This window comes from Triticum aestivum, chromosome 7B (genome assembly GCF_018294505.1).
Source record: "Triticum aestivum cultivar Chinese Spring chromosome 7B, IWGSC CS RefSeq v2.1, whole genome shotgun sequence".
Taxonomy (NCBI): Eukaryota; Viridiplantae; Streptophyta; class Magnoliopsida; order Poales; family Poaceae; genus Triticum; species Triticum aestivum.
The window spans coordinates 148,407,122-148,418,399 of record NC_057813.1 but is presented as its reverse complement, the minus strand read 5'-3'; the positions used below and the strand labels follow the sequence as shown (position 1 = coordinate 148,418,399).

The 11,278-nt window shown below is 39.3% G+C and overlaps 1 protein-coding gene across 1 annotated transcript; it reads left to right on the top strand.

The window, feature by feature from the left end:
* The first annotated feature begins 2,944 nt into the window (after positions 1 to 2,944).
* LOC123156779 (T-complex protein 1 subunit alpha) lies at positions 2,945 to 9,929 on the top strand. Its single transcript, XM_044574955.1, has 17 exons — positions 2,945 to 3,133; positions 3,230 to 3,294; positions 4,462 to 4,551; positions 4,638 to 4,724; positions 4,816 to 4,875; positions 4,979 to 5,029; positions 5,124 to 5,219; positions 5,544 to 5,609; positions 6,207 to 6,424; positions 6,628 to 6,724; positions 7,157 to 7,243; positions 7,611 to 7,745; positions 7,850 to 7,954; positions 8,467 to 8,595; positions 8,680 to 8,783; positions 9,302 to 9,392; positions 9,480 to 9,929. The coding sequence occupies exons 1-17, from the start codon at positions 3,061 to 3,063 to the stop codon at positions 9,561 to 9,563; spliced, it is 1,638 nt and encodes a 545-aa protein (XP_044430890.1). The 5' UTR covers positions 2,945 to 3,060; the 3' UTR covers positions 9,564 to 9,929.
* The last annotated feature ends 1,349 nt before the right edge of the window (positions 9,930 to 11,278 follow it).

Below are 11,278 nucleotides of genomic sequence, written 5' to 3'. Positions count from 1 at the left end.
AATATAAAAGTGTATAATAAAGCCCATAGTCATTCAAAATAGATAATAAAATAGCATGAATGCTTCATAAATTATAGATACATTGGAGACGTATCAATCACCCTTTCCTCTTCAAGAAAAACCAACGCAAGCTCAAGACGTAGCAGTCGACGCCCCCCTCTCCCTTTTCCCTTTTTAAAATTTATGCTCTAATCATGGTTATGCCGAATATGTTATACTTCATATGTTTTATCATGAAATTAACGAAGAAACAAAATCTGTTATTGATTTAAGTGTAGGAGGACAATTCATGTCTTTAATTCTTGCAGAAGGAAGGACACTTACAAAAAAAAATATGGTTGCAAAAGAACAATGGAATATTATGGAGCCAACGAAGTCCACTGGAAAAGTATACCATATCGAAGATATGGAGGAATTTAAAAGGATTACTCAAAAAAAGGTAAGCTAGTTGAACAAGTTATTAATGAAAAAGTGGATATATTTAGTATCTATCGGCAGGATTATGAACTTCAAGAAACAATGAATAAGTTTAGATTCCATCAAGACAACAACTACAACAGAGACTTTCAAATATGCATTCATCATAATGAAAAGGTTATAACTTACCTTTCTGATGAGGTGGAAGGGTTAAGTCATGCGGTAAAAAACTTGATAAACACTCTCGCGTGATAGAAACCCAACGCCCTCAAATTTCGGAGACCCAATCTTTAATCCATGCTCAGTTAGATAATGATCATCTTGTTTCTACTAACAAAATTGAGACTTGTAGTGGCAAAAGAACACAGGGCCCTAAAGGCCCAGAGTGGCAGGAGAAGGAACAAGAACAAAGGCGAAGAGAGAGTCAGAGTCAAACTCAAGAGAACATAGAAATCCTCTTTGGTGTGGAAGAACCGGAAGAATAGGTCCATCAAGATGCTCAACATAATGAAGTAGGAGCAGATAAAGAAGTTGATTCTGATGCTGAAATTGTAGATGGTGACAATAACGAAGAAGAAACAGTTCGAGAAGCTGTAAGAACCTAGGGTGGAAAAGAACACCCGACCATCTTATCCCACCAGAGGAGAAAGCAACCAGGCATCGAGGAATAAAGAAGAAGGTACAAAAAAGGAGAAAGATAAAAGTACAGCTAAGAAAACACTTCCTTACCCCAAAGCTGTAAGACCACCTTCAAATGATGCACTTTATTCCTCCTTTTTACAAGCTATAGCTGACCTTGAAGTTTCGATGCATGTAACTCACATATTAAAAATTCCTACTTTTGCTAAATTCATGTGTGATATCGTTAACAATAAAAGAAGTATGCATTTATAGGAACAAGTGGCTACAATAACGAAACATCCCTTCGCGGATAGGATACCAAAGAAGTTGGGAGACCCAGGTATACCTACCATATCTTGTTCAGTTGGTAATCTTGATATAAGTAACACTATTTGTGATGTAGGAGCAGGGGTGAGCATAATGCCTCTAGCTCTTTATCACAAGTTGAACTTGGCAGAATTTGTGCCCACAGGTATAACCTTGGAGATGGCGGATAAATCTACGAAGAAGCCAATCAGAGTGGCTGAAAATGTGCTGTTGAGATTAGATGGACATATTGTACTCACTAACTTTGTTATTCTCGATATGCCCGAGGATGAAAAACTATCTATTATTCTTGGTAGGACATTTTTAAACACCGGAGATGCAACGTTGGACTGTGCCTAAGGGAAAGTAACCTTTAGAATATGCGACAAAGAAATAGTGAGGTATTTCCTGACGAAGCCATGAGTGAGAGAGAAGTATGTTCCCCCAGCTAAGCGAGTATGTGTGGTAAGTAAAGAGAGTCTCAGGCCACCGGAGCCCTGAAACGATAACTGAGATATAAGGTTGAGCTTAGCAACCCAAAAAACGATGCTTAATGGGAGGAAACCATTATTTTGTCAAGGACAACGCTAGTGCCCACACGTGTGGTGGAAGCCAAACCAGCCCACACGCCTTATAGCACACAGTCTGCGCCACGCCATCGCATGCATGCATGTGGAAATCTATTTGAATTTTCAGCTTTTAAAATGGTTTATCTCTTAAATGAAAAATCCGATTGAAAATCCGTTTTCACCAATAAATCCCTCGCGACGAGATCTTCAAAACTAAATCTCATATCATTATATTTCGACGATTTTTTGGGGGTTAAAAGTTGCCATGTCTATTGCATATGAATTGCCATGATTTTAAGTTGCCATGATATGTTTCAACTATTTTGTTGTACATTTAAAAGTAATTTTTGACATATTATAAAATGGGGAATTAAGAATTAGACTTGCCATGAACCATAAACTAAAATTGCCATGATACATGCACTTAAAATTGCCATGATACATGCATTTAAAATTGCCATGGTTCATACAAAAAATATTTTTCATGGTCAAAGTACTGAAATTGTCATCATCAAAAAACTAAAATTGTCATGCTCTACAAACTAAAATTGCCACATGACAACTTTAGTTTAAGCACTATGGCAACTACAGTGTAAACATCATGACAACTTTTGAGCAATTTTTTTTGTCGAAACATATCAACGTGTGGTCTAGTTTTGAAGATCTTGTCGAGACGAATTTAATGGTGAAAACGAATTTTTAATTCAAATTTTTAACTAGGAGATAAAACATTTTTAAGCCAAAAACCAAAAAAATTTCTGTTGATGTCATCTGTTCATACGTGGCAAAATAAGTGATGATGAGGCGTGTGGGTGATGTGCAAGATGCTACATGTATGGGCGTTAGTTTTTTCGTTTTGTCAAAATCTTCCATGCTAGCTAGGATCAGACTGGGCTGCAAACTGTTTCTGGGCCGATGGCTTCGCTTGTTTCGCGGTTGTATCATGTTTTTGGGCCCACCCCTATTTTTTTAATGTTTTTGGGCCTATTCCTCCGCTGCTGTGTTTCCTCGGGTTCGGATGCACAACAGCACAAGTAGCTCGTTTGTACTGGAGTACGTGGTAGGATCTCGTTCCACCAAAACCTAGCACCCCATTCTCTCCGACTCTCCAGTCCCACTGCCCCCCTCCCCACTCCCCGCCGCCGCCATGGCGATCACCGCCCAGGTTCCCGACATCATGGGCGAGCGGCAGTCCGGCCAGGACGTCCGCACCCAGAACGGTAACGCCCCTCCCCACCCCGCTCTTCACGCCTGATTCCGCGGGGTCGCGTGCGAGATCTATGTCTAACTCGCTGCGCAATCTCCTCCGGCTGCAGTCTCGGCGTGCCAGGCGGTGGCCAACATCGTCAAGTCCTCGCTCGGCCCCGTCGGGCTCGACAAGGTACTACGCTGCTTCCACTCTGCAAACGAACCCTGTTACTCAGGCTATAAGTTATGCACCGAAGAGTTCACTGGCTGTATATTCTCATAATGGTGGTCACGTTTTTGGGTCAAGCATATGTCATTTGGCAAACGCACCTTTTTCTTATTCTTTGTTCAGATAAAATACTACTGTACTTTCTACCTCTAGCCGTGTTCATGTTTTTTTCATGTTAGACATGTACTGGACATGCTCACTGGTTTTGCCTTGTGTGGTGGTGAACTTTCTACCTCTGTGCATGCCAACTAGTAGTGAACTTTTGGCTGCAGTTCTGCAGATATATTCCAATTTTCTCAAAAGTTCAAACATCTCCAGAAGGAAATTAAATTCGTAGTCCACCAGCCGGTTTATCTGATGGATCAATTCTGATTCATCACCCACATTTTCTGTTGAATAGATGAGTGGTTTTGGTAGGGTGTTAACATGTGTGACGTGTATTCTAATCGAGTACTAGATGGATGTTGTAACTATTAAGTGGTATTTTTGGGAGCGCTATGAGAATGTGGCGAGTCAGGCTCAGTTTGTGGTTGCTGAACTGTGTTGCGCTTGCTTCCTTTATAATCTTCTGTTGAAAATTAGCCAGAAAATAATGTAAAAGCAGGTCAGAGAGACAGAAAAATAGCCTAAAGCAGGTGATGAAAACAGGATTATGAAATCCACCGCAATGCGAAACACAGCCTTGAAGAGTGCTTTGACTCAGCACTTTTCCTTTGATTACATACCCTACACTGAGCTCTTTTTACAAAGAAAAAAACAGTTTCTTGAATCCTCAGAATGTTCCACTGGAATTATACATGTACATATAGATGTGTAGCATGTATGCAAAAATTTTATCAATATATCTTCTCAGTTATGGTGTACACAAAAAGAAGAAATATGTAGATCAAAATAGAGTAATCTTTTGCCTTTTTGGAGCCACAAATTTGTCGTTTTTTTGTGTAGCGTACAAATTAATGTACTACCTTCCTAACGAAACGTCTTATATTTTGGAACTGATATAATATTATTTAATAAAATTTTACTGGTATGTGGAACACATTCATACGAGTAGACAGGTTCTGGAGCCAGAGTAGTTTTTTGAAAACAACCCTTGTTACAGTCCACTAAGTTAGCGTATGGGACCTGCAGATGCTGGTGGATGATATTGGCGATGTCACGATCACAAATGACGGAGCCACCATTCTGAGGATGTTGGAGGTCGAGCATCCTGCGGCGAAGGTGATGCCTGGCAGGCAGAGCTGACCTTGTTTTGTTTGAACCATTGCTTTGTTCTTAGATTTTGCTGTGGTTCTTTCTGTTTGTAGGTTCTCGTGGAATTGGCTGAGCTCCAAGACCGGGAGGTTGGAGATGGAACTACCTCTGTCGTCATCATCGCTGCAGAGTTGCTCAAGGTAATGGATGGAGCTTCAGTGCCAAGTTTTTCTTGTCTATGAGTTTCTCTACTATTGTGCTTACACATGATGCTCCTTTTCTTTTTACCAGAGAGCCAATGAACTTGTGAGGAATAAGATTCACCCAACCTCTATTATTAGTGGCTACAGGGTAAGCTTATAATTATATGTTTGTTGCAGTACCCCTTCCATTTTGAACAAAACATGTAATGTCTTACATTACTAATACACTTTTTACCTTCATATTCTGCCAGCTTGCTATGCGTGAAGCATGCAAGTATGTTGAGGAAAAGCTGTCTGTCAAGGTAAATGAATACTCTATGAGGAACAAATGGCAATACAACTTTGTTCTATTCCGTGCTCACTCTCACTAACATGAATATTCGTCCACACTTGTAGGTGGATAAACTTGGAAAAGACTCTCTTATAAACTGTGCAAAAACTAGCATGTCATCGAAACTTATTACAACGGACGATAATTTCTTTGCAAATCTGGTAAGTTCCTATGGTCACGTGTTCTTCAGGTTTCTTGATTATGCCTTCTCTTTTACATATCTGTGCATGGTGGAGCTCAGAAATTGATGGTACAGTTGTAGTATATTGACTTTGGTGGTGTTTGTTAAACCTAAAATATTTATTTAGTCCATGCATGCATTTTCAGCTGCCGGTCTATTATTTATTTTGATAATGCTGCCATGTTATGGTGTTTATCTGTTAAGTTACTCATCTTTGGAACCAAAAGCTAGGCGTTGCGTTGTTTTTCCATTAGCCTTGGCTAAAACAATGTGATAATTAATTAACGTGGCAGTGGTTTCTTAGGTTGTAGAAGCAGTTCAAGCTGTGAAGACTACAAACTCCAAGGGAGAAGTAAAGTATCCAATCAAGGTAAGCAAAGTGCATATGGTTACAATACTACATTAAATGAAAGTTTTCCATTCGTAATTGCTATATACTCCCTCCGTCCGAAAAAGCTTGTCCCTCAAATGGATGTATCTAGCAGTGCTATTGGAATTGTAGATTTAAGTTGCTGGGTCCCTTCTCTCTGAATGTACTTCCTCTGTAAACAAATATAAGAGCGTTTAGATCACTACTTTAGTGATCTAAACACTCTTATATTTCTTTACGGAGGGAGTAGATATAAGCTGCACGGCCTTTGTGGACTCTTTAGGCAAAATTTATTTTACAGTTTTGTGCTTTTGTTTTGCTTTACACACCAATTGTATTTCCTGCTGGATGTATTAGACATCTTGATATTACACGTGCTAGTGTATAGTAATCTCGCGTCTAGCTTCATGTTGGGCTGTCCTTTTCCTGATATTCATTCAATTCTACTGCCACTTAAAATTATTCTCCCGTATTAATACTGTAATGCCTTCTTATGTATTGGAAATTATGTTTGATTCATTTAAAATACGGTTAGGGGAATTGTAATCTGTGCCACTTACAATTTTGCTTGTAAACTGCTTCTCTTTTGTTCTGCAGAGTATTAATATTTTGAAAGCTCATGGCAAAAGTGCCAAGGAAAGTTATCTGCTGAATGGTTATGCGCTGAACACTGGCCGTGCAGCTCAAGGAATGCCTACCAGAGTAACCCCTGCTAGAATTGCATGTCTTGATTTCAACCTTCAGAAGACGAAAATGCAAATGGGTGTTCAAGTCCTTGTATCTGATCCAAGGGAACTGGAGAAGATCCGTGAGAGGTATATGCATTTTTCTTAATTAGTTTGCAGTTCATTATTATATTTCTTTTTGTTATCTCCAGAATTAATCTGCAATGAATGTGCTCTCTCAAATAACCTGTTTGTTTCTAATTTCCTGTGATGGGTCTTCATGCCTTTTGCCATTTACAATCAATTTATTTTCTATTTTAGGGTACTCAATAGTACCTTGCTTCTTTTCGCAGAGAATCTGACATAACAAAGGAGCGAATAGAGAAAGTTCTCAAGGCTGGTGCTAATGTTGTATTTACCACCAAGGGAATCGATGATATGTCATTGAAGGTATGTTTTCATACCTCAGGCAGAGTTAGATTGCTTTTTCCATCCTTAATATAATTTTGTATACTGTTTGCCAGCACACAAACAATTTATGTATTTGGTTGGACTGGTCCACGTTAGTGAATGTCATATTTTTCATAGCTGCTGGTACTTTTGGGGTGGTGCAGACAGAATCTGTTATACTACAGTCAGCATAATATGTTTGTTAATTAAGCCTTATGGCAGAATTTATTGCATATGACTGCGACCTTACATTCCTTCCAATAGTACTCAGTCTGATGTTTTGTCCTCGGAAGTGTCTGTTTCATAATTTATTTGATTTGATTTTTATGAATTTGAAAAGATGTACTGGGTTGTTGTTGTGTATGTTGATATCACTTTGTGTTGACTGTAACTAAATCTGCTGTATTGGCGTTTGTTGAAACATCATTTCAGTACTTTGTTGAGGCTGGAGCAATTGCAGTAAGACGTGTTCGTAAGGAGGATTTGCGCCATGTTGCCAAGGCAACAGGTGCAACAATGGTACGGCTTATTTCTTCATATGCCATATTGCCGATTAGATATTTATGATCAAGTAGTATTTTCATAATTTCACTCTTTAATCTCATTCATGTCTTAACTTGATTTTGTTGAAATATTACTAAAGTTGCTTGCTTCTGTTTTAAAGATTCTAAAGAAATTTGCAATATCGGAATGCATTTATTTGATGATTTCCTGTTTCTGAATATTTGCTATTACATCGTAGCAGCATACCAATCTTTTGCAGTATGACTTTATTAGTAATAAAACAACTTCTATCATTGATATTCCCAAGTAATAATGCAAACAATTACTTTCTCAAGCCAAAATGAACTGCTTGTCAGTATCCTAAAGTAATAAGAATCTGCAGGTGACTACTTTTGCTGACATGGAGGGTGAAGAAACATTTGATCCATCATTCCTTGGACATGCTGACGAGGTCGTTGAGGAAAGAATTTCTGATGATGAAATAATTCTGGTGAAAGGCACAAAGAACACAAGTGCGGTAAGTATTTCTTCATGCCAATGTTGAGCTAGCTTTACTACGACGAACGACAACAGCATTAGTTTCAAAGCTAGAGGCATCACAATTGCATTTCTTTTATGCAGGTTTCCATTATACTCAGAGGAGCAAATGACTTCATGCTAGACGAGATTGAACGGTCTTTGCACGATGCACTGTGCATTGTGAAGAGAACTTTGGAATCCAATACGGTAGGACCTTTTGCTGCTGTTCTTCCTTGTCACCTTGTTGTTTCCCTGTTGTCATGATTTATATGGAGTGTGGGATCAATCTATTTATTGTCTTTCTTTAGCATTTTTCTTGCTACTAAGTGTGACCCGGGAGTTAAAAATTTAGCTGGTGCTTTCTTGTTCCCAGTTTTGTTATTTTTCCAAGATTCTTTTGTATACCATGCTTGTTGCTGGTCCATACTATGGCATTTTTGTTTGCAGTTTTATTTGAGGCCATGTTTTTAATAGCCCCAATCCCAGTCTTGATAACTTTTTGCATGCTTGAAGGAGAATAGGAACAGTTAAAAGGCATCATTTAAATGAACCACTTTGTTCTGTAGTATCTGCATATCTCGTCTGCCATTTCATATAATAGTGCTAGCATTAGACCTTCTTTCCTGGTCAGTGAATATAGTTCTGTAAGTTGTCGTTTTCTTGTAGGCAGAAACTAATTATTGTCAGTAGTGTATTTAACATGTATATTGGTCATGCAGGTAGTTGCTGGTGGTGGTGCTGTAGAAGCTGCATTATCTGTGTACCTGGAGAATCTTGCTACAACTCTTGGATCCAGGGAACAACTGGCGATTGCTGAATTTGCAGAATCTTTGTTGATCATACCAAAGGTTTGCTCAGTTATCTTTATACCTATGATACTTGCATACTGAACCACATGATATGCTAATGGGAGCAAGGCTGTGTGATGACAGGTCCTCGCTGTTAATGCCGCAAAAGATGCAACTGACCTTGTTGCAAAGCTTAGGTCATATCATCATAAAGCTCAAACAAATGCTGATAAGCAGCACTTGTCAAGGTACTTCTTGAGTTTATTTATCTCTGTTAAAGATCTAAGCGGATTATGGCTCCGCTATGTTGCATAGGCCTTCGAAGACTAGTTTCACCACCCTCTTGAGGAAAGTAGTTATGCACTCTGGGATGTGCATATTGAGCAATGACATACTCCCTCTATCAACAAAATATAAAGACGTTTTTTGACACTTCATATAGTGTCAAAAAACGTCTTATATTTTCATAGAGGGAGTATAACACAATATCTCCTTGGTTTCCTGTACACTGCAAGCTCCATCTCAGTGTCCACTTTGAGCTTTCTTTTGTATCGCACCAGAGTACTTGTGGTTTTAATTTTGAACTTAAGTCGTTGGTAAGTGCACCTAAATGCATAATTTGGTAAAGCAACTGCTTTTAGATATTTTTTGTAGTTCAATCATCATTCAATGTACTTGCCCACTGCTGTTTTGTTCTGCTACTTTAAATGTTCAGTTTGTGTCTTCCGCTACTGCACATGTTCAACTTTGTTTGAATTTGCTGCAGCATGGGTCTTGATCTGACAAAAGGTGTAATCCGCAACAACCTTGAACATGGCGTGATTGAGCCAGCAATGAGCAAAGTGAAGATCATTCAGGTTTGTTAGCGCACTTGTTGGCTGCTTGTTCACCCACGGTCTTCATGCCGAGATCCATGGCACATCTCATACCTTTTTGCTCTGCAGTTTGCAACAGAAGCAGCCATTACCATTGTGAGGATTGACGACATGATCAAGCTTGACAAGGAAGAGTCTGGCCAAGAAGAGTAGCCACTTGCCATTTTACGACCCCTGGTTGCTGTTTGTTATGCCATGGCTGGTTGCTTATAGACTCTTAGATGCTGCTTGTGATTTTCCTTTTCTTCCTCTTTGTATTGGCGGACGTTCTCGTAGAATGTTGTACGGAAGATGGATGTATGGGTGATTGAGTGTATCATTATGTGTGGGTAGTAGGACTCGTGAATGGAAGCAAATTTTGCCTGCCTGCAGCTTTAGGGCATTGCTGATAGTTCATGCAAGTAACATTGTTGTCATATATGTATTGATCCACTGTTACCACTGCTTCACAGGAAGCTGCTGCATCATGTTCGGCCGCAGTTGCTTTGGTTTAATATATGTGAGCAATTAGACACTTAATACTTGATGAAAAGGATGTTTAGCCAAAATAAAGTAGACCTAAATTTGGTCTAATAATTTGAAATCTTTGTATGTAAAAAAAGACTAGAATTTTACACCTTTTCCACGTTTGTGTTGGTAGCTTCTGTAGGTTTGTTTTCCCATAATTTTAATTCTTGCACATTCAAGGTTATAGTAATAATTATGTGGCAAGATTGCAACTTGAGTAATTTTTTCTGTAATATACATACTATTTGAGTATGTATGTATGTATGCATATCAAATCATGTTGGCAACTTTGTTTCTTTTGGATCAGGTGAGCATGTTTGTGTTTCTTTTCTTTCGACGAAAGATGCACAGGTTTCACGGAAGTGGATTTGCAGCACCCGGGTGCTCCACACCCTATACGAACATTAAATTCAAAAAAAAACCAAGAAATTTGAAAAAAATTCTAAGATTTTGGATATCAAACCTGGGTTCTTGATCTACTCCCCTGTGAAATTTCGTGAAAAAATACCATGAAATGTAATCGTGGCAAAAAAGACAAAAAATTCCTATGTATAGAAAAAACTGTTTGGACAAATTTTTGTTCAGACAATATTTCCTTTGCCACGGATACGTTTTTCGGTATTTTTTCATGAAATTTCACATGAGAGTAGATTAAGAACACATGTTTGGTATCCCAAAATTGCAGAATTTTTAGATTTTTTTGGTATTTTTTATATTTAATATTCGTATGGGGGTGTGAAGCACCCAAGAGCTCATGTGTATTTTCCCAGGTTTCACATTGCTTATTATTACTGTTGAGTAAATAGGCAATTTTTCGACTAATTTAATCCATAGATAAATCACTAGCAATGGGATTGACTGCATTGACGACATACTGACTCTGATTTAAACATGTACGTACTAAGCAAACAGTAGACAAATCTACATATAATGCTAGTATTGCTACTAGGAAAATAAACAAGAGCGGGATGAACGCGTTATACCCTCCAGTAGGCCAGGCAGAAGCTGCAGCAACGATGACAGCAGCAGCGGCATCCTCGGCTGCCTTCTTGTCGGCTTCGGTCTTCTCGGCGGCGGCACGTTCGGCGTCGGTGGACATGGTGATGACGAAGACGACGTGGACGTAGAGGAAGTAGTGGATCGGAGCCGAGCAGTCGCGTAGTCGCTTCCCAAAAACCTATTCGCCTCTCTCCCGTACAGGAACCGGAGAGGCGGGGTTTCGGAGACCTGCTCTCCCATCGACCGTGTACACGACGGATGAGTTGGAGTCACCGGCGGCAGCAGCAGCAAAGGAACGACGAGGGCGGTTCGTGTGGGAGCATATGTGATCTGTTCGTGGCGGCTATGGTTAGGAGACACCG

Coding starts and splice junctions, on each gene's coding strand:
- LOC123156779 (XM_044574955.1), top strand. CDS start 3,061: ATGGCGATCACCGCCCAGGTTCCCGACATCATGGGCGAGCGGCAGTCC. Junction 5,030..5,123: donor AGGAAAAGCTGTCTGTCAAG/GTAAATGAATAC, acceptor CCACACTTGTAG/GTGGATAAACTTGGAAAAGA. Junction 7,244..7,610: donor AGGCAACAGGTGCAACAATG/GTACGGCTTATT, acceptor AAGAATCTGCAG/GTGACTACTTTTGCTGACAT.